This window comes from Narcine bancroftii, chromosome 5 (assembly GCF_036971445.1).
Source record: "Narcine bancroftii isolate sNarBan1 chromosome 5, sNarBan1.hap1, whole genome shotgun sequence".
NCBI classification, from domain to species: domain Eukaryota; kingdom Metazoa; phylum Chordata; class Chondrichthyes; order Torpediniformes; family Narcinidae; genus Narcine; species Narcine bancroftii.
Genome location: NC_091473.1, coordinates 212,466,677 through 212,489,242, shown reverse-complemented (window position 1 = coordinate 212,489,242; position 22,566 = coordinate 212,466,677). Strand labels below are relative to the sequence as shown.

Genomic DNA, 22,566 nt, shown 5'->3' with positions numbered 1-22,566 from the left:
CCATGTCGGATCCTGGGAGTGTGTTTGTGTGACGAGACAGTGTAGAGCGAATTTCACCCTGTTTCTGACCCTCGGAGTGTGTGTGAAACAGGACAGTGTAGAGTGAGTTTCACCCCATGTCTGATCCTGGGTGTGTGTGTGTGTGTGTGGAGTGACATTATAGAGGGAGCTTCACCCCATGACTGATCCCAGGTTGATGTGCATGTGACGGGACATTGTAGGGTTGACCAGAGGTGTAACTGAGTCACCAAATTCTGCACTGGGCAAGTTTCACCCTGCTGCTTTATTTGCATTGCTCAATCCCCAACGTTCCTTGTCCCATCATTCCTGCAGTTCAGCCTGGGGTCCGGGCTTGCAGTGGCAGGACAATTCCATTGGGTGCAGGCTGGGTCTGGTGTCCTTGGGTCAGACCTGGGGTGATGGGAGTGATGTATGTCAGGACATGGGGGGATCTTCACTATCACCGTTCTCCCCACCCCTCCAAACCCCCAATCTTCTCCATCCCACCAACCACTTGTTTTCTCTACCCCTCCAACCCCCCATCTTCTCCACCACCCAACCCCTACATATTCTCCACTCCTCCACACCCTCTTCTCTATCCCTCCAAAACCCCATCTTCTCCATCCTTCCAACCCCCCATCTTCTACATCCCTCCAAACCCCTATCTTCTCCTCCCCTCCACCCATCCCATCTTCAACCCTCCAACCCCCTGTCCTCTGCACCCCTCCGCCCCCATATTCTCCAATCCCCAACATATCCACCCCTCCAACCCCCCATCTTCTCAACCCCCATCTCCACCTCTCCAATCCCCCATCTTCTCCACCCCTCCAACCCCCATCTTTTCCACCTGTTCAACACCCCATTTTTACTCCTCCAACTGTCTTCGCCATCCTTCCAACCCCCCATCTTCTCCATCCCTCCAAGTACATCTTCTCCATCCCTCCAAGTACATCTTCTCCATTCCTCCAACCCCTGTCTTCTCCATCCCTCTAACCCCCATTCTCCACCACTCCCACCCCCATCTCCTCCACCACTCGAACCCCCATCTTCTCCACCCCTCCAAACCCCCGTCTTCTCCACCCCTCCAACCCCCTTCTTCTCACCTCTCCCACATCTTCTCCACCCCTCCAACCCCACTTCTTCTCCACCCCTCCAATCCCCTCATCTCCACCCCTACCCCTCTATCTTCTCCACCCCTCTAACCCCCCTTACCCACCCCTCCAAATCCCCATCTTCACCACCCCAACCCCTCTATCTTCTCCACTCCTCCATCCCCCATCTTCTCCACCCCTCCAACCACCCCATCTCCACCCCTCCATCTCTACCCCTCCATCTCCATCCCTCCTCCACCCCCATCTCCACCCATCTACATCCCTTCCTCCCCCCTCTCCATCCCTTCCCTAACCACTTCCCCTCTCCTCCCCAATCACCCTCTTCCCCTCCCCACCCAGCTTCACCTCCACCTCTCCTCCCTTACCCTCCATCCATGCTCCCCATCCTCTTCTCCACCCCCACTCACCTCCTGTTCACCCCTATCCTCTTCCACAATACCCCTGTTCTTCCTCCCTCCCCTTCCCCTCCTCCCTCACCTCCATTCCCTCACCTTCCCTCCCCACCACCCCCTTCCCAGGATTGCCTCTGGTGACCACAGCAGCAGACCTGAAGCCTTGGCATCACCACGGGCCCCCTGATCCCACCCCTGTGCCTGGCCAGTTCCAGCCTGGGGCTCTCCCTGTGGACACCGTACCTGCGGCTTGAGGCATGAGGATCCCATAGGGGTAGATATGGTGAAGCTGCAGAGTGGCATGTGTGGACGAAGGCAGTTCAAGGCCTGGTCCTGTGGGTGGAGAGAGACGGGGAGGGTCAGGAGGTACATCAGACCCATACTGTAGCCCTTGAACACCCGGATCAGAACTCAGGCCAAAGCACCCTCTCCCAGGAACCTGTTATTCTAGATATAACCACCCCCGGCCACCGACACCTGGATCAGATCTCGGCACATGACTCACCCCTGGGGACGTTATTCTACATATAAACCCCCTTGGATCAGATCCCAGCCTGGGACACAACCCCCAACCACCCCCCCCCCCACCACTCCCTTTCCCCAGGCCTGACCTGCAGCCAATCGGGCCATGAGTTGCCAGCGGGTGCTGGGCCCCAAGCTGATCCCGGACTGCTCCGTCTCCTCGGTGTCCAGGACTGTCCTGTCACTCACCGGGCCCAGCTTCAGGGCTCTTCCTGCCAGCTCAAAGCCCTGCAGCTGCTCCAGGGCCCGGCGAGCACAGTGCAACTCTGCAAACTGGGCCAGTGGGAAAAGCAGAAGGCGGGAAGGTCATGGGCCAGGCTCTGATCTCGGCCTACTCCCTCCCCCATACCAATGGTCCAGGCTCCGACCTTGGCCTACTCCCTCTCCCAGTACCTGTGGTCCAGGCACCAACCTCAGCTTATTCCCTTCCCCACAACCCACAGCTCAGGCCTACACCCATCTGCAGGACCAAGACCCATTGCCTAGGCTCCAACCTCAACCTTCTCCATCTCCCTTCCCCAGCACATGTGGTCCCGGCACAAATTCAGTCTAATTCCTCCCCTAAGTCTAGGACCCAAGTCCCAAGCTACAATCTCGGCCGACACCCTCCCCCAGACTCCTCAACCTAGGTCTTACCTAGGCATTCTCCTTCCTCAAGCCTAGACCCCTGGTCTAGGTTCTAACCTCGACCTAATTGCTTCCCAGGACCTATGGCTCTGGCTCCTATCTCGGCCTACCTCTTCCCATGCATCCATGGTCTAGGCTTCAACCTTGGCCTACTCCCTCCCCCAGGCCCTAGCACCCATGGTCTAGGGTCCAAACTTGGCCAACTCCCCCAGCTTCAGGGATGAATGAGGGCATGAAGGTAGGGCTCGACTGCGACTCACCGTGACAAAACCATAGCCTTTCGAAATCCCCGTGTCTGGATTTTTTATCAGCTGCAGACTGTGGATCTGTGTGTGAGAGAGAAGGACATGGTCAGTGAAGGGGTGAGGGAATCTGAGTGGGGGGGAAAGGAGGAGGAGGGAGAGAGGGGCAGAATAGGAGAAAGAGGATGTGTAGGGCATAGAGGGGGAGAGGAGAAGACAGTGAGAGAGGGGGTTAAGGCCATAGATGGGGAGAGGGGAGGAAAGGGGCAAGTATGGAAAGAAAAAGGGAGAGAAGATGGAGAGAATGGTAGACGGATTAAGAGGGAGTGTGCAAACAGGCAGAAAGGGAGGAAGGATGGGGAGGAGAGGGAAGATGGGGAATTCAGAGAGGGGTGAGCAGGGGAAGGGGAGGAGGAAGAGTGAGGGAAGAGAGTGGGAAAGAGAGAGAGGGGTTGAGAGGGGGATAAGGGAAGGGAGGGTGAGGGAAAGGGTTAGAGGAGGAGATGAGGAGTGGGAGGTGGAGATGGGGGTGAGAGGGAGGGAGAGAGGCAGATGAGGGAGGAGGAGAAAGGTGGGAGCGAGAGGGGGAGAGGGGTGAGAGAGTGGTACAGAGGGGGAGAGCGATGCGGAGAGTGGGGGAAAGTGGGAGAAATTTTGGGGAAAGAGTGGCTGAGAGGGGATTGAGAGAGTGAGGGAGAAGGAGGAGAGAGGGGAAGAGACTGGGAAGACAGGTGGTCAGAGGGAGAGAGATGGATAGAGACAGATAGAGAGAAGAGTGAGGGGCAAGAGAAGAGGGGGGAGAGAGCTGGATTGAGAGCGAAGAGGGGGAGAGTGGGAGAAAAGGGATAGAGAGGGGAAGAGGAGAGATGAGAGGGACAGTGGGGGAAGAGAGAGAGAGGGATGAGACAGGAGGAGGCAAGGAGAGAGTCGGAGGAGGGGGGAGGTGAGGGGTAGTGATAGAGTTGAGGTTGGGGTAGGGTTGAACAGTAGGGAAGGACTGAGAGGGAGAAGGGGAGAAGGCAAAGAGGAGAGCAAGGGAAGAGGGAGGGGGAGTGGGGTAGAAAGGAGAGGAAGCAATGGGGTGGAGACTAGGGAGTAGGGGAAAGGAAATTGAGAGGGGTGCCAGTGTGGGGGGGAAGAAGGGGAGGGGAGAGAGGGGGAGAAAAGTGAGGAAAGGGTAGAGAAGGTGAGAGAGAGTGAGAAAGAGGGGGTGGGAGACAGAGAGAATGGGGTAGTGTTGGAAGAGAGGGGAGATTTGGGGGAGGGGACACTGGTGGGGAGGGGACACTGGTGGGGAGAAAGGGGAGGTGAGAAGGGACTAGAGGAGGGGGAGATAGCAGGAGAGAGCATGGGGAGAGCAGGGTAGAGTGCTGGAGTGGGAGAGTGGGGGAAAGAAGGAAAGAGTGGGGTAGAGAGGGTAAGAGAGTGGGAAGATAGGAGGATGGGTGTGGAGAGGGGTGAGGGAATAGAGAGAGAGATAGGGAAGGTGGGCAATGGCAGAAGGAGTAAAGAGGGCGAAAGGGGAAGAGGAAGAGAGGAGAGAAGGGGGAATGTGGTGAGTAGGTGGATGGCCAGGAAACGTTGGGGATGGGGAGAGAGAGTGGGGGAGAGAAGAGTGTTGGGTGAGATTGTGGGAGATGGGGAAGAGGGGTTTGAGAGGGAAGGGGAGAAAGGGCAGGGGAGTGGGGTAAAGAGCTGGATTGAGAGGGTTGAGGGAGAGTGCGGGATAGAAAGGAGAAAAGCAGGGAGGGGAAGAATGGAGGAGTGAGGGGAGAAGGAAGTAGGGAAGGAAAGGGTAGAGAGGGGAGGAGAGAGAGGGGTAAGAGTAGGGGAAAATGGGGAAGGGAGGGAGACGATGAGAGAGGGGAGATAGAGCGGGAGAGAGGGATGATGGGGAGAAAGATGAGGAGGGGATGAAGGGGAGAGAGCTGAGGGGGTCGCAGAGGAGAGGGGACAGGAGAGAGGCTTGATAGGTGGTGAAAGAGGGGGAGTGGAAGAGACGGGAGGGAGAGTGAGGGAGTGGGGCATGTAGGAAAGGAGGCAAGGGGATGGAGTACAGGGATAGGGGGTGACAGAGAGAGGGAATTGAGAGGGTGAGGGGGAGATAGAAGTGAGAGTGGGGCATTTGGATGGGGAGAAAGTGGGGAGATGGATAAAAGAAGGATGGGGAGAGGGAGAGAAATGAAAGGAGAGGGGGCAGAGTGTGGGAGTGGGGAGAGAGCAGGGGAGTGAACAAGATTAAGAGAGGGAGAGGGAGACTAAGGGGAGGGGAGGAGAGAGGGATAGGGGTGAGGGGTTGGGGGAAAGGAGAGAATTAAATTGAGAATGGTGGAGAACAGGGCAAGGAGGGGAAATGGGGTTTTGAGAGAACAGGAGGGTGAGTGAGAGGGTTGAGTGAGGAGAGCTCAAAAGTGGGGGCTGGTGAGGGGGCTGCCCCTACCTTGCCAAAAGGCTGGAAGATGGCCCTCAGCATATCCTGGGTGACGTGGGCATGCAGTGAGCCCACATACAGTCGGTGGGGGCAGGGCTCTTCCCGGGGTTGCCATCCTGCATCTGGTCGGTTCTTCTCTGCCTGTAGGGAGATATAGGTGAGACTGTCCCAGGGTGTGACCCCCTTCCCTGCTGCCTCCCTCCTGGGGCATCGCCTCCTCAACCCCACCCCCCCAATCTGTTCTCTCCTCACTTTCCCCCACTCTCCACATTGCTCTCCCCCTCCTTCCTTCTCTCCCCTCTGTACCACTCTCTCACCCCTCTCCCCCTCTCGCTCCCACCTTTCTCCTCCTCCTCCCTCATCTGCCTCTCTCCCTCCCTCTCACCCCCATCTCCACCTCCCACTCCTCCTCTCTCCCCTCTAACCCTTTCTCTCACCCCCATCTCCACCTCCCACTCCTCATCTCTCCCCTCTCACCCTCCCTTCCCCTATCCCCCTCTCAACCCCTCTCTCTCTTTCCCACTCTTCCCTCACTCTTCCTCCTCCCTTCTCCCCTGCGCCAACACTACCCACCACCTTTCCCTCCCCCTCACTTACCCTTCCTCCCCCCACACTTTCTCACCCATCTTCTCCCCTCCCATACCCACCAACACAATTCGATCCTGATATCCCCTCCCTTCCCTGCCCCCACACCTCCTCGTCCATGACTGACAATCCCCTCACCCCTTCTCCGTCCTCCTTGTCCCCTACGTACCTGTGATGCCTGGATTACGATGGGGACCCCGAGCAGCTTCTCCCCCGACAGACCGATGGCGCGTGAGACGGATTCAATCTCATAAAATTCCACATAGGCGATGCCCTTTGACCTCCGTGAAGTGCGGTCCGAAATAATCTTCACGTCCCGGACCTGGGGGAGCCAGGGATATCAGTGTTCGTCCTGTCTCTCTCACACACACCCTCGGGGTCAGACAGAGTGCAGCTCCCTCGACACCACCCACCCACACACACACACACAGACCCCTCCCTCCACACTGACACGTCACACACTCCTTCTCTTTGGTCTGTCCTGGAGAAATTCTCACCCTTCCAACAGTGGAGAAGAACCTTTCCAGGTCCGTGGGTCGGATCCGTGCTGAGAACTGGAGACAGAGGACAGTACAGGCGTCCCTCTCCTCGAGAGTCCTTCCATAAACACGGTCCCTATGCAGGAGAGGGGGAGCATGAGGGAGCATCTCTGTAACCCCCTCTGGTCCCCACACCCCTCCCTGTCTCTGTAACCTCCTCCGGTGCCCACATCCCTCCCTGTCTCTGTTACCCCCCTCCCTATCTCTGTTATCCCCCTCCCTATCTCTGTAACCCCTGTGGTTCCCTTCACCTGCTGATACTCCTGGACCAGTGGTGCGGACTCCGGCGCCAAGTCGTCCTTGGGCTCCTGCTGTGCGAGTGGCGGTGCCTGAAACACAGGTGTGGTCACGTCAAGTAGCCGTGTTTCAACCGGGGGTGGGGGGTTGCCGGGCAGAGTTTGGTCGAAATACATTCACTGGGTGAGCTGGGTCGTCACGGGCAAAGTGGAGTCGCCAGGTGTGGGTCTGGTCGGGGATCTATCACTGGATATTACTACAGTCAGAGAGCGTAGAGACCAGGGGTGGGGTGGGGGTAGAGACAGAGGGAGAGATGGGGACAGGGAGAAACATGGGGGTGGGGGGGGGGAGAGATGGGGTGGACAGACGGGGAGAAGAGACGGGGGTTGAGACAGCAGAACAGAGAGAGGGGGAGTCTGTCCCTGGGGTTGAGATGCAAATACAATTGTTCTTTAGTCACTGTTGGGGTTGAGTCTGACAGTCGGATGGTATTGAAACACAGACGTCTGCAGTCACTGTGAGTGCAGTAAAAACACAGTAAACACTTCAGGAACTCAGCCCGACGCGCAGCGTCGACAGGAGGTAAGACGTATTCCCGACGTTTCAGGCCTGAGCCCTTCGTCAAGGAACAACCAAAGAACAGGAAGGCGTAGGCACAGAGTGAAGACCGTTCGGGAGAGTCCAGACCAACAGACGGTGCTAATTGGATAGAATTGAGAATTGATTGTGGCCCTGTGAAAGGAGACAGAGCTGGGGGAAAGGCAATGGGGTTTGGGGTGGGGTTAATGGGAACCAGCGAAGTCCATGTTAATGCCATCCGGTTGGAGGGAGCCCAATGGGAAGATGAGGTGTTGTTCCTCCAATTTGCGGGTGGTCCCAGGCTGACAGTGCATGACCCCATGTCGGTGAGGGAATAGGAACGGGGAATTGAAATGGGGGGGGGGGCACTGGGAGATCCACACTATTCTGGTAGACAGAGCCGAGGTGCTCAACAAAGCATCTCCCACCCAGTCTCTCCGATGTACAGGAGACCACAGTGGGAGCAGTGGGCAACCCCCGCAGATTCGCCATGAAATGTTTCTGCATTTGGAAGGACTATTTGGGGCCATGAATGGAGGTGAGGAAGGGGGTGGGCACGTGGAGCACCTCCTGCAGTCACAAGGGGTAGGTGCCAAGAGGACGATGGGTGAGGAGGGAGGAGTGGATTGAGGGAGTCGTAGACGGAGCGGTTCCTGCGGAAGGAGGAGATGGGGAATGTGTTTAGTGGTGGGATCACGTAGTATAGGTGTTAGAGATGGAGGAGATGGGTGGGTTGGTCACCGAGGCTTGTGGGGTGGGAGGTAAGGACAAGGGGAATCCTGTCCTTGTGGCGTGTGGGGGCGCAGGGGACCAGGTGGCGTGTGGGTGATGATATGAACATGAGGGTCGAGTTGACGGTGGGAGAGCCTCGCTGTTTGGAGGAGAAGGATTTGACATGGAAGTCCTGGACCTAGAAGCAGGCACGACGTAGATGGGGGAATTGAGAGAGTGGAATGGAACCTTTACAGGGAGCGGGTGATGGGGGTGGGGGGGAGGGGTGCGGTCGAAGTGGCTGCGGGAGATGGTGGGTTTGTAGAAGATGCTTGACGAGAGTTTGTCCTCTGAGAGATGGAGGGTCAGGTCATTGAAATCACCGAAGTTTTGCTGCAGTCAGAGTGTAATTGTCGGTGGTAACTACAGGCAAAGCGATTGCCACACAATGATTGGTTGGCCTCTTGACTCGGCCCGACCTGTGACACCCCCGGCGTGGGTCACGTCGTCCCTTGCCATGGTGACACTTCCTCCGACAACGGTCCCGAGTCTTCTTGCCCCGTCTCCGCCTGTCCTGGCTCCGACGGTGCCTTCTGTCCTGTCCCTGACCTCGACTCTTACTGGAAAGGGGAGCGGGTGGGGGGGGGGGGGGGAGGGAGGGGTAGAGAGAGAGGGGGGGGAAGAGGGTGGAAAGGGGAGGGAGAGGGGGATAGAGGGGAGAAGGGGGAAAGATTGGAGGGGTTGAAAGTGGAAGAGGAGAGAGGAGTGGTTGAGGAAGGGTGAGAGAGGGGGAGGGAGAAAAGAGAGGCAGGGAGAGAGAAGGGATAGTGGAGAGAAGGGATAGTGGGGAGAAGGATGGGGAGAGGGGAAGGCAGAGAGAGGAAGTTAAGAGACAGAGTGTGGCAGTGAGGAGAGAGTGGGGAAGAGATGGTGGGAGGAGAGAAAGGTAGGGAGAGAGGGAGGGGATAGAGACGGGTGGGAGAGTCGGGGTTAGGAGAGAGACAGGGGAGAGAAATGGGGAGAGACGGAAGGATGAGAGAGAGTAGGGGTGAGATAGTGGACAAGAGGCAAGGGAGAGAGACAGGGGTAGAGAGGAGGGGAGAGAAGGTGGGTGAAAGGCGGAGCGTAAAGACCAGGGGTGGGGTGGGGGTAGAGACAGAGGGAGAGATGGGGACAGGGAGAAACGTGGGAGGAGAGATGGGGTAGACAGACGGGGAGAAGAGATGGGGGTTGAGAGCAGAGAGAGGGAGAGTGGTGGCGAGAGAGAAGGGGAGGGAGGGGTTGAGATCAAGGGAGAAAGTGTGGGAGAGTTGGTGGGGAGATGGGGTGCAGATGGAGGAAAAGGGTAAGGGAGGGGAGACAGAGGGGCAGAGACGGGATACACGGGAGTAGATGGGGAGGGGAGGAGAGACACCGATCAGTGCACTGTCCCTGGCGATACCCCCTCCATAAGCTCTACTAACACCAGCCACAGAACTGGAGGTGGTCCAGCACCATGGACGGGATCTCTGACTGCGATGTGGGGGGAGCGCGACCATAACACCTCCCCCGGTGACAGGCGGACCGGGGAGCTGGTCACCGATGATTGGAAAGGGTGGGGGAGAGTTCACCTCCTGCTCCCCACTAGTGGGGTCTGGGGTGACAGCTCTCGGTCCCTAGGGGGTGGGGAACATCTCTGGTGACCTGTTAACATCCCTATCTCACCACCCCGCATCCTGCCCATGGTGAAGGAACCGCCAGAAACATTCACCAATGCCTCAACTTCCTCAGAAGCCTGAGAGTCTGTTCCATCCCTCCCGACCCATCCTTTCCCCTTCCCTCCCCCACCCCATCCTTCCCCCTCCTCCCATTCATTCCCTCCCCAATCCCCTCTTCACCACGTCCCATACCTCCTCCCCTGTTTCCTCCCTCCCTGTCCCATACCCTCCCCGTCCCCTCTTCATCCCTAACCATACCTCCTCCCCATTCCTTCCCTCCCCGCCCCTTCTTCACCCATGCCATACCTCCTCCCTCCTGTTCCCTCGCTCCCCGTCCCCTCCTTCCCTCATCCCATACCTCCTCCCCCCCCCATTCCTTCCCTCCCCGACTCCATCTCTGTCCTGTCAGGGGTCATCACCGAGTGGGCGGGAAGCAGCACTCCTGAGGGTTTGGGCTAAAGTGGGACATCAGAGCAGAATAAGGCTTTTCAGCCCATCAAAGCTGCTCCCCCATTCAAATCCCAGCTGGTATAGTTTCCCTCTCAACCCCATTCTCTTGCCTGGTCCCCAGAACCCATTGAATTTCTCCAATGATGGGGTCCTTGGGAACAGACCGTGGGAACAGATTCACCATTCTCCAGATAAAGAAATTCTTGATCCTCTTTGTTCTGAAGAGATGTCCTTTTGACCTAAGGGTGTGGCCTCTGGTCCTGGACTCTCGCATCTTCTCAATGGCCACTCCTTCCAGCCCTTTCAATATTCCAAATGTTTCCTCCACCAATTCTCAGTAGTTCTAATATTAGCAAGTACTCGCTTGGCGATCAAACACTTCTCAGATGTTAACCCACCCATCCCTGGGGTCATTGTGGTCAAGCCCATCAGGACTTTCTCCAAGTTCCGCACATCCTTCCTTAGGTGTGGGGCCCCAAACTGGTCACAACACTCCAAATTTGATCTGACCCACGCCTTGTAAAGCCATGGTGTTACACCCTTGCTTTTATATTCCAGTCCTCGTGAAATGAATGCTAACATTGCATCTGCCTTCCTCACCACCGACTTGACCTGCAGTCAATCCTGGGTAGTGTGGAAGATTGTCATAGGCTCCAATGGGATATGGACAGGATGCGGAGCTGGGCAAAGAAATAACAGATAAGAATTGAAAGTAATGCTCGTTGGAAGGACACACTTGAACTGCGGAGGAACAGAGGGACCTTGGGGTTCAAATCCACAGGCCTCTCAAGGTTGCCACACAGGTTGACGGGATAAGAAGGCATAAGGTGTGCTGGCCGCCATTAGTCGGGGGTGGGGGTCGAAATCAAGAGCTGTGAGGTGATGTTGCAGCTCCATAGAACTCTGGCAAGTCCCCACAAGGAGTATTAATTACAGGAAGGATGTGGAAGCTTTGCGCAGGGGGCAAGGAGATTTCCCAGGATGTGGCCTGGATTGGAGGACGTGTCTTATGAGGCAAGGTTAGCAGAGCTGGGGCTTCATTTTGGAGCAAAGAAGGTTGAAAGGTGACTTAATAAAGGTCATGTCTCCAGAATGGAGGATCATCGCCTTCCCAAGATCGTGTTATATGGCGAGCTCTCCACTGGCCACCGTGACAGAGGTGCACCAAAGAAGAGGTACAAGGACTGCCTAAAGAAATCTCTTGGTGCCTGCCACATTGACCACCGCCAGTGGGCTGATATCACCTCAAAATGTGCATCTTGGCGCCTCACAGTTCGGCGGGCAGCAACCTCCTTTGAAGAAGACCGCAGAGCCCACCTCACTGACAAAAGACAAAGGAGGAAAAACCCAACACCCAACCCCCAACCAACCAATTTTCCCCTGCAACCGCTGCAACCGTGTCTGCCTGTCCCGCATCAGACTTGTCAGCCACAAACGAGCCTGCAGCTGACGTGGACATTTACCCCTCCATAAATCTTCATCTGCGAAGCCAAGCCAAAGAAAAATATTTATGAGAGTCATAGATAGAGTGGACGGCTGGCGTCTGTTTCCCAGGGCAATAGTAGCAAATACCAGACATATCTGTATAAAGGGAGGAATGTTTAGAGAAGTGGTTCTCAACCTTTTTGTTCCCACTCACATAGCACTTTAAGTAATCCCTTTACCATCGGTGCTCTGTGATCAGTAAGGGGTTGCTTAAGGTGAGATGTGGGTGGGAAGGAAAGGTTGAGAATCGCTGCTCTGGACCCAATTGTTACTGAAATATTTTGCATGAGCAAAATTGTCATTGGCCCATTTACTTTAGAGTTCTGAAACCGTGCACATAACGAGTCAATTAAGGTCGATTAAAACAGTGGTTTTCAAACTTTTTCCTACCCACAGAGAACCTTAAGCAATCCCTTACTAATCACAGAGCATCAATGGCATAGGGATTACTTAAAGTGGGATGTGAGTTGAGAACCCCTGGTTTAGAGAGATGTCAGGGTTTTTTGTAGAGCAGTGGGTGCCTGGAATGCATTGACAGGGGTTGCAGTGAAGGCTGGTACAATAGGGACAATTAAAACTCTTAGACAAGGGCATCGATGGTTATGGATGTCAGGGAAGGAAGGTGCAGATTGGTGAGGGCTTGGATTGAGCTGCGAATGTTTGATATTCTGCCACGGAGACCCCCAAGCCCCTTTGAACCTCTGCTTTGTGAATTATTTCCCCGTTTGGAGCGTCATTCTCTTCTTTATTCCTTCTCCTCACAGTGCGTGGACCACACACTTCCCTGCCCCTGCTTTGCCCATTCTCCCCACCTGTACAAGTCCTTCTGCAGACTCCCTGCTTCCCTAACACTACCTTCCCCCATCTTCGTATCATCCCCGAACTTGGCCGCAAAGCCACCAGTCCCGTCACCTGACTCATTCGCATGCAGCATGAGGATGAGGGGGACCCAACACTGACCCCTGCAGAACAGCACAAGTCCACCAGCAGCCACAGCCAGAGAAGGAACCCTCTGCTCCAACACTTTCTGCCCCTGCCAGTCAGCAGATCTTCCATCTGCGCTGGTACCTTCCCCATCATACCACGGGCTCCAATCTTGTTCGGCCATCTCGTGTGTGGCACCTTACCAAAGGCCTTCTGAAAATCCAACAACATCCACCGTCTCTCCTCTGTCTGACCTGCTTGTTGCTTCCTCAAAGAACTGATATGTCAGCTGGGATCTCCCCTGAAATAAACTATGTTGATTTTAGTCTATTTCATCTTGTGCTTTCAAGTTTCCTGAAACCTCATCCTTTATAATGTCATCCAGAACCTTGCTGAAGTATGGCGAAGCTGCTAATAACTCTTGTCCTCTCCCTCTCAACATTCCGAATGACTGGAGTGACATTTGCAATTTTCTAATCCTCTGAACCAGCCCAGATACAGGCCCTTCGGCCCACAGACCAGTACCACCCAATTAACCTAATGTTTCTGAAGGTTGGGAAACTGAAGGAAAAGGGGACACAGGGAGAAGGTACCAACCCCTGGCAGGGAGCGCCAGACTCGAATCCCGTTTGGTGGCAGTGTGGCAGCATTGAGCGAACTGTGCCGGTCCCAGTTCCTGAAAGATGATGGCTGATGCCTGCACAATCTCTTTGGCTCCTTTTCAGAACTGTGGGGTGTGGCCTGTCTGGTCCAGATGACTTGCCCACCTCTGCCTCTCCACAGTGACCAGCAGCCACACTCGCTCCTGCCCCCGACCGCTCGAAGCTCTGACACGTCACTGATGTCTTTGACAGTGAAGAATGACACAAAGTAGCTACTTGGCCCATCCACCATTCCTTCTTCCCCATCACCACTTCTGCAACATTATTTCCAAGCGGCCGGTGTCTATTCTTGCCTTTCTCAATCTCTCTCTCTCTCTATATATATATATGAAAAAAACTATAGGTGTCCTCCGTCTGTACTTCATCACACCCTCCATCCATACTTCATCACCCCCCTCCGTCTGTACTTCATCACACCCTCCATCTGCACCTCATCACTCCCTCTGTCTATACCTCATCACCCGCTATGTCTGTACCTTATCACCCCCCTCCATCTGTACCATCACACCCTCCATCCATACTTCATCACCCTCCTCCGTCTGTACTTCATCACACCCTCCATCTGCACCTCATCACACCCTCTGTCTATACCTCATCACCCGCTATGTCTGTACCTTATCACCCCCCTCCATCTGTACCATCACACCCTCCATCCATACTTCATCACCCCCCTCCATCTGTACTTCATCACACCCTCCATTTCTACCTCATCACTCCCTCCGTCTGTACCTCAACATCCCCTCCGTCTGTACCTCATCACCCCATCTGTACCTCATCACCCCCCTCCGTCTGTACCTTATCACCCCCCCTCTGTCTGTACTTCATCACATCCTCTGTCTGTACCTCATCACCCTCTCCGACTGTACTTCATCACACCCTCCATCTGTACCTCATCACCCCCTTTGTACATCATCACCCCCCTCCATCTGTACTTCATCACCCCCTCTGTCTACCTCATCACACCATCCGTCTATACCTCATCACCCCCTCTGACTGTACCTCATCACCTCCTCCGACTGTACCTCATCACTCCCTCCGTCTGTACCTCATCATCCCCTCCATCTGTACCTCATCACCCCATCTGTACCTCATCACCCCCTCGGTCTACCTCATCACACCATCCGTCTATACCTTATCACCCCCTCTGACTGTACCTCATCACCCCCTGTCTGTACCTCTTCACCCGCAATGTCTGTACCTTATCACCCCCCTCCATCTGTACCATCACACCCTCCATCCATACTTCATCACCCCCCTCCATCTGCACTTCATCACACCCTCCATTTCTACCTCATCACTCCCTCCGTCTGTACCTCATCACCCCATCTGTACCTCATCACCCCCGTCCGTCTGTACCTTATCACCCCCCTCTGTCTGTACTTCATCACATCCTCCATCTGTACCTCATCACCCTCTCCGACTGTACATCATCACCCCCTCCATCTGTACCTCATCACCCCCTCTGTCTATACCTCATAACCATCTGTACCTCATCACCCCCTCTGTCTACCTCATCACACCATCCATCTATACCTCATCACCCCCTCTGACTGTACCTCATCATCCCCTCCGTCTGTACCTCATCACCCCATCTGTACCTCATCACCCCCTCTGTCTTTACCTCATCACCCCCTCCAACTGTACCTCATCACCCCCTCCATCTGTACTTCATCACACCCTCCATCTGTACATCACCCCCTCTGTCTGTACTTCATCACCCCCTCTGTCTATACCTCATCACCATCTGTACCTCATCACCCCCTCTGTCTACCTCATCACACCATCCGTCTATACCTCATCACCCCCTCTGACTGTACCTCATCACCTCCTCCGACTGTACCTCATCACCTCCTCCGACTGTACCTCACCACCCCTGTCTATACCTAATCACCTCCTCCGACTGTACCTAATCACCTCCTCCGACTGTACCTCATCACCTCCTCCGACTGTACCTCACCACCCCTTCTGTCTGTACCTCATCATGCCCCTCCGTCTGTACCTCATCACCCCCTTTATCTGTACCTTATCACCCCCTCCATATGTACCTCATCACCCCTCCAACTATACCTCATCACCCTTTATGTCTGTACCTCATTACCCCGCTCTGACTGTACCTCATCACTCCCTCCATCTGTACCTTATCACCACTCCTCCATCTGTACCTCATCACCCCCTCTGCCTGTACCTCATCACACCCTCTGTCTGTACCTTATCACTCCCCTCCCTTCCATTGACTCTCTGATCTCCCAATGCATCAGAGAAGCAACATATTCACATTCTGACCCCTCCACTCTCCGGCTACTCTTTCTTCTCCCCCACCCACCTGTCAAGCAAGAAGATTGACAAGGGGGCGATCATACCCCCCCACCAGATTTGTAGGCAGTTACTTCCCCCACTGTTATTAGACTCCTAATGAGCCTCGCTCCAGTGAAAATCTGCTTTCTTCACTGAGTCCCAACTGTTATCTCTCTGTAGCTCTGCACTGTGCCTCATTGTTGTTCTATGTCTGGAATATTCCACTGGACTGCTCGCTAAACGACTCTAGCATTTTATCTTGGACAATAAAATTGAACTTGTTACCTGCTATCGGACCAATTCTGATTGTCCCTGTCACTGTATTGAGCAAAAGAAAGAAACTTCAGATTCTTATCTCTTCAGTTTAGAGACCACTCCTCCATTGTGTGTGTGTGTGTGTGTGTGTGTGTGTGTGTGTGTGTGTGTGTGTGTAGGTGTCTATATGTGGATGTGTGTGTGTGTGTGTGTGTGTGTGTGTGTGTAGGTGTCTATATGTGGATGTGTGTGTGTGTGCCTGTGTGTGTGTGTGTGTGTGTGTGTGTGTGTGTGTAGGTGTCTATATGTGGATGTGTGTGTGTGTGTGTGTGTGTGTGTAGGTGTCTATATGTGGATGTGTGTGTGTGTGCCTGTGTGTGTGTGTGTGTGTGGCTGAGTTTGTGTGTGGGTGTGTCTATGTATAGGCGTGTCAGTGTAGGTGTGTCTGTGTCTGTGTCTGTGTGTCTCGTGTATCTGTGTGGGTGTGTCTATATGTGTGTGGGTGTGTGTGTGTGTGTATATATGTGTGTGTGTGTGTGTACCTGTGTGTGGGTGTGTCTGTGTAGGTGTGTCTGTGTGTGTGGATGTATGTTTATGTGTATAGGTGTGTCTGTGTGTGGGCATGTGTGTGTGTGTGGGTATATGTGTGCGTATAGGTGTGTGATTGTGTTTGTGTAGGTGTGTCTGTGTGTGTAGGTGTGTGTGTGTCTGTGTGTGTGAGAGAGAGATGGGACAGTGTAGGGGGAGATTCGCTCTGGCTGACACTGTGTGTGTGTGTGTGTGTGTGTGTGTGTGTGTGTGGGTGTGTATTTGTGTGTGTGAGAGAGTGAGTGTGTGTGATTGTGAGAGAGATGGGACAGTGTAGGGGGAGATTCACTCTGTGGCTGACTGTGTGTGTGAGTGTGTGTGTATGCGTGAGAGAGAGATGGGTCAGTGTAGGAGGAGATTCACTCTGTGGCTGACCGTGTGTGTGAGTGTGAGTGTGTGTGTATGTGTGAGTGTGTGAGAGAGAGAGAGATTGGACAATGTAGGAGGAGATTCACTCTGTGGCTGACCATGTGAGTGTGTCAGATCGCTGGATTGTGTGTGAGAGACAGGCCAGTGAAGAGGGAGTTTCAGGGGAGTTGTCTCTCACCTGTAGATGTTGTCTCCAAGCTTCTGGTCGAAGTGTGTCTCCTGAGTAGGCGGAGAGGGGCACATTGAACTTCCCTCTCTGATGATTTTGTGACAGGATTCGCTCCCCGCATCAGCATCCAGTCTGGGGGATTTGTCTCAATTCCTGACCTCCCCATCCCTGGAACCTCCAACCTTCCTCTTCCCACAAGGTTCTGCCCCTCTGTTCTTGCCTACCTGGGAATTTTCACGGGAGCAGCAGATTGGGCCTCTGTCGGGAGAGCCACAAATCTGGCAAACATTGGGAGGGGGAGGGGTGCTAGGAGTCTGAGAAAGGGAGGGGGCAGGGTGCGAAAAGGATGGAATTACGGGCTGGGAATGGAAGGGGAAATGGGATGAGTTGGGGATGAAATCTGGGATTCTGTAGAATGGAACCAGGGAGATGGGGTCAGGAATGGAAAACACATGGAATTGTGAATGTGCACAGTGATAGGGGTCAGGGAAAGGGGGTGGGATTTGGAATGGGAAAGGAACAGAATTGCAGGATGGAATCAGGGTGATTTTGGGAAGCAAATGGGATTGGGGAAGTGACAGGATTGGGAAGGGGACAAGATAATGATAGGATATGAATCTGGGAGGGGAGACATGGCTGGGAAAGGCAAGGAATTTTGACATAGGATCGGGAAACGGGAATTGGGATGATGACGGGGAATAGAAGCAGATGGGGAGACAGGACTGGGGAGGGGAGACGGAACTGTGGAGGGGAGACGGGACTGTGGAAGGGAGACGGGACTGTGGAAGGGAGATGGGACTGGGGCACCGAGATGGAGAGGTTTCAGGGGTGGAAGGGAACCCACTCTCCCATCACTCCACTCCCCCATTCCTGCGCTCCCCAACTCCGCACATCTGAGGATCCGGGAACTCCTGAGGAATTCCAGGGTGGGAGGCAGGCAAGGGGCATGGGGGGGGTGGAGGGGGTCGATCGGCAGTTCCATTCCCCTCACCACCTCCTCGGTAGCCGAAATCCCCCAATGCTTTGTCGCAGAACTGGGATCACACCATGTGTGTCCGTGAGGCCACGGCGCCAACAGGCCAAACCTGTGGTTAAAGCGGCACTCACAGACAAACTGTCACATTGCCGGCAGGCTGGTGACCCACCAGATCACCAGGGTGGGAGGAGAGAAACGGGTGGGGGTGGGGAAGTGAGGGAGGGTGTAAGAGAGAGAGGATGATAAAGGGGAGGGAGAGAAAGAGGGGGGAGGGGATGAGAGTGAGTGGGGAGAGTGAGGGGGAAAGAGAGGAGGGATAGTGAGGGGAGAGTTGAGGAGAAAAGTACAAGGAGTGGGGTGAGGGTGGGGAGACGGAGGGAGAGAGGGGGTAGAGAGGAGAGATGGGAAGAGAGGTGGAGAGAGGTGGGGATGGGGAAGGAGAGGGGGGAAGGGGAGGCAGCAGGGAGATGTGGAGGAGAGGGGTAGACAGGAAGGGAGAATGGGAAAGGGGAAGAGAGAGGTGGAGGGAGGGGAGGGAGAAGAAGGGGAGAGAGGGGTGAAAAGGGGGAAGATGAGAAGTTGGAGAGAGACAGAGAGATGGGGAGGGGGAGAGAGGGGGACAGGCAGTAGAGAGGGGAAGAGAGAGGGTGAGAATGCCAGGGAGAATGGAGACATGGGGGGGGGTGCGAGTGGAGCGGTGAGATGGGATAGAAGGGGGGTGAGGTTCGATAAAAGAGGGGTGAGGATGGGTGGAGAGGGGGCAAGAGGGAAGAGGGGAGTGGGGAGAGGGTAGAGAGGGGGAAATACAGGGACAGAGGGTGGGGAGAGAGGGGGTAAAAGGGAATTATTACACACACAGCACGGTAACATACCATTTCGGCACTCGAGTCCGTGCCGCCCAATTAACTCAATTAACCTACAACCCCCGGTACATTTCGAATGGTGAGAGGAGACCGGAGAACACGGAGGAAACCCTTGCAGACATGGGGAGAACGTAACAACTCCTTTCAGACAGCGTGGGATTCGAACCCCAGCCCGAATACTGGCATTGTAACGGTGTGGCACTAACCGCTTGGCTAACGTTTAAATTAAAAGGGGAAGAGAAGGGTGGAGATAGATTGGGGAGAGTGGGGGATGGAGCTGAAAGTGTGGGGGAAAGAGGGGGAGGGGAGAAAGAGTAGGGGCAGAGGGCAGCTGAGAGTGAGATAATGGGGTGAGAGGGGATGAGAGTTGGGGTGTGAGGTTCAAAGGGTTAAGAAGGGGTTGAGGTGGGGATTGGGGGGTTTGGGGGTGATAGCAAGGGTGAGGGGTTGACAGGGGGGGTGAGATGAGGGTACAAAGGGCTGAGGGGGAGAGAGTGGTGGAGAGGAGACGAGGGGTGAGAGAGATGGGGTGAGGTGGGAAGGCAGTAGATGGGAGAAGGAGAGACCATGGTGAGAGAGAGGGGGAAGGTTGAGAGAGCGGTGAGAGGAGGGTGGGGTGAGAGTGGTGGCGGTAGAGTGGGGGAGATAGGGGAGAGAGGGGGAAGGTTGAGAGAGCGGTGAGAGGAGGGTGGGGTGAGAGTGGTGGTGGTAGAGTGGGGGAGATAGGGGAGAGAGGGGGAAGGTTGAGAGAGCGGTGAGAGGAGGGTGGGGTGAGAGTAGTGGCGGTAGAGTGGGGGAGATAGGGGAGAGAGAGAAGGTAGAGAGGGGCAAGAAATATTGGAGGGGAGGGAGGTGGGAGAAGGGAAAAGGGGAGGGAGAGAAATGGGGATGAGGGGTGGAGACAGTGGGTAGAGAGGGAAAAGAGGGGTGAGAAAATGGGGAGAGGGAGGTTGAGGGAGAGGGGAGAGCGAAGGTGGAGGAGAAGATGGGGAGACAGGGGAAGAGAGGGGAGAGGGGGTTGGTGGGGATGAGATGGGGAGTGGAGAGGGTGGGTGGGTGGGGATTGAGCAGAATGGAGAGGGGGTGGAGAATGGGTAAGCGAGGATGGGGAGAGAGGTGGGGAGAGGTGGGGAAAGGGGAGAGAGGGGGTAGATGGTGGGGAGAGAGAGGGTGAAGGATAGGAGAAAGGGGCTGAGGAGAGTGATAGTGGGGGTGAGAGGATGTCTGAAGGGTGAAAGGGGGGTGTGTGGGTGGAGAGGGCGAGGGAAGAAGGGGTCTGGGAGAGACGAGGATAAATAGGGGAGAGGGAGAGAGGGGGATAGGTAGGGGAGAGTGGGATAGGTAGGGAACAGGGACTAGAAAGCAGGTAGAGAGGGGAATGGGCAGAGAAGGAAAAGGAAGGGGGAGATGGGGAAAGTAAGGGGTGAGTGGGAAGGGGAGAAAATGGAGGTGGGGAGAGGGAGGAGAGGGTGAGGGGAAGGAGCAGGGATGGGAGAGGGTGTGGAGGGGGGAGGGAGATAGAGAGGGGAAGGGGAAATGGGAGTTGGGAGACAGAGAAGGGGTGTGAAGCAGAAGGGCAGAGAGGGGATAAGGGAGAGAGGTGTAGAAGGGGGAGGTTGGGAGAGCAGGAGGGGAGAGACAGGTGTGAGAGAGGAAGGGGAGAAGGGGTAGAATTCAGTTTCCGAGTGCCGTTACCTGTTTGTTGAAAGGAGCTTCCAACATTGCATCAAGCACGACATCAAAATTGTCCGAGGACATAATCTCCCTCCTCGGGGTAGCTGGATCCAGAGACAGAGCAAATTCCTGGGACAAAGAACTGGTGAGATCCCTGCTGGGCATACCCTTCATCAGGAAACCTCCACCCCAGGTCACATCCCAGCTTGGGACCCTCTCCCAGGGATCTACCATTCTCTATATAAATCCCTGCTGAACCCTGGATCAGATCCCAGCCTGTGACCCACTCCTGGGGACCTGTTATTCTACATATAAACCCCCTGAATCCCTGTATCAGATCCCAGCCTGTGACAGACTCCCAGGGATGTCTTAATCCATGAATTAACTCTGAACCGTTGGATCAGATCCTGTCTTGTCATGCACTCCTGGGGATCTGTTATTATATATATAAACCCCCCCCCCCACCAAATCCTGGATTAGATCCCAGCCTGTGACCCATTCCCAAGGATCTATTAATCTATCTGTATATAATCCACCCCAAACCCCAGGAGCAGATCCCAGCCTGTGACCCGCACCCCAGGATCTTGTTCCATATATAAAGTCCCCGAACCCCTTGTCAGATACATACACCTCCATCCCAACCCCAATCCCTTGGATCAGTCCCCAGCCTGTAACCCATTCCAGGGCATGTTATTCCATGTATAAGCTGCTCCTTTCCCCACCCCACCCCACCCCCACCCCCGCCTCGAACCCCTGGATCAGATACAAGCCTGTGACCCACTCCGAGGGTTCTGCAGTTCCATATTCCACCCTCCCCCCAAACTCCTGATTCAGTTCGCAGTGTCTGACCCACCCCAGGGGATCTGTTATTGTATATTTAAACCTCTGATCCCCTGACTCGGACACGAGCTGGTGACCCACTCCCAGCGATCTGTTATTTTAGGTATAAACCTCAAACCCTTGGATCAGATAAGGGCCCTGGATGATACCTCAGCTTGTCATCCACTCCTAGTGATCCACCATTCTGTACTAAAATTGATCCCACACCCTACCGTATCAGTTTCCAGTCTGTTACCCACTCCAGCGGATCTGTGGTTCTGTAGTTAATTACACCTTGCATCAGTTCCCAGCCTGGAAACCGCGACTGAGGATCTGATGTATCCCCCAAAGTCCCTGCTCTCCCCCTCTCCCTGATACCTTGTCCACCCGACGTCTCCACTGCTCTGTAGCGGAGGCATGGCCCAACCTCAAAGACGTAACACAGACACCTCCCACGGGCCTGGGACATCAGGAGGGAGGGAGAGGGGGAGAGAGAGAGAGAGGCTGCAAAGGGAGGGAGGGAGAAGGACGTGAAGGGGAGGGAGCAGGAGCAAGGGCGTTAGGTGAAAAGAGGGAATATTGAGGGAGTGAGAGTGGGGAGAGGAGGGGGTGGATGGAGGGAGAGGTGAGATGGGTCTGGGGATGAGAAGGGGAGGAGGGAGGGTGAGGAGGTTTGGTGGGGGGTGATGGAGGGTGTGATGTGGGAGTGTGTTTGGGGTGAGGATGAGGGAGAGATGGAGAGAGGGAGCAAGCAAGGGATGTAAGGAGGGAAGGAGCGAGCGAGGGATGTGAGGTAGGAGGGAGGGTGAGGGAGCAAGGGAGTGAAGTAGGAGAGAGGGAGGGTGGGTGAGGATGGAGGGAGCGAGGTGAGAAGAGAGGGAGGGAGGTAGGAGGGAGGGAGTAAGCAAGGTAGGAGGGAGGGGAGAGGGAGGTAGGAATGAGGGAGTGAGATAGCAGGGAGGGAGATAGGGAGGTAGGAGGGAGGGTGGACAGTGCCTGCCCCCGGATGCCAGCACAATGACCCCCGCCCCCACATCCCTGCAGCTGAAACAGCAACATTTAAGCGGCCAGAAGGTCGACAGCAGCAGGATGTTGTTTCCCGGCTGCGGGAAGTTCCGGCTGGAGCAAGGACGAGCTCTCTCTCACTGGGGAAGGGAGGAAGGTCAGGGCCAGGGCCAGAGTCTCTATCTGCGGTGGGGTGGGGTGGGGGGTAGAGATAGGGGGATAGAGAGAGGGAGATGGTGACTGTGTCACTTCTCCATCCCCCTCTTGCCCCACACACCTACCAGCCTCTGTTCGGTGTGTTGTCCCCCCTCACCCCCCTCAGGTTCCCTTTAAACCTGTGCCCCTCCCCCCCCCCTCC

The 22,566-nt window shown here is 55.2% G+C and overlaps 1 protein-coding gene across 23 annotated transcripts; it reads right to left on the bottom strand.

The window, feature by feature from the left end:
* Window positions 1–264: 264 nt before the first annotated feature.
* LOC138764769 (RNA-binding protein 39-like) lies at window positions 265–22,154 on the bottom strand. Of its 23 annotated transcripts, none has more exons than XM_069941015.1 (13): window positions 21,582–22,154; window positions 20,406–20,488; window positions 16,881–16,921; window positions 15,776–15,808; window positions 8,361–8,597; window positions 6,702–6,779; window positions 6,409–6,526; window positions 6,081–6,233; window positions 5,336–5,467; window positions 2,914–2,979; window positions 2,116–2,299; window positions 1,748–1,837; window positions 265–411 (listed from the first exon to the last, which is right to left on the bottom strand). In XM_069941015.1, the coding sequence occupies exons 1-13, from the start codon at window positions 21,670–21,672 to the stop codon at window positions 335–337; spliced, it is 1,383 nt and encodes a 460-aa protein (XP_069797116.1). In that variant the 5' UTR covers window positions 21,673–22,154; the 3' UTR covers window positions 265–334. The 23 variants fall into 23 exon arrangements, with proteins under 23 accessions (XP_069797116.1, XP_069797122.1, XP_069797117.1 ...); XM_069941021.1 differs by having other exon boundaries at window positions 20,406–20,513; window positions 21,582–21,663; XM_069941016.1 differs by lacking the exon at window positions 21,582–22,154 and adding an exon at window positions 21,460–21,575 and having other exon boundaries at window positions 20,406–20,513.
* Between the last annotated feature and the right edge of the window lie 412 nt (window positions 22,155–22,566).

What these genes read in the sequence shown, in the direction of transcription:
- LOC138764769 (XM_069941013.1), bottom strand. Translation starts at nt 20,618, where the DNA reads ATGGTAGATCCCTGGGAGAGGGTCCCAAGCTGGGATGTGACCTGGGGT. An exon ending in TCGTAATCCAGGCATCACAG is followed by an intron (nt 5,468 to 6,080) that starts GTACGTAGGGGA and finishes ATCTCCCTACAG; the next exon opens with GCAGAGAAGAACCGACCAGA. An exon ending in AAGGCTATGGTTTTGTCACG is followed by an intron (nt 2,300 to 2,913) that starts GTGAGTCGCAGT and finishes CCACTGGCCCAG; the next exon opens with TTTGCAGAGTTGCACTGTGC.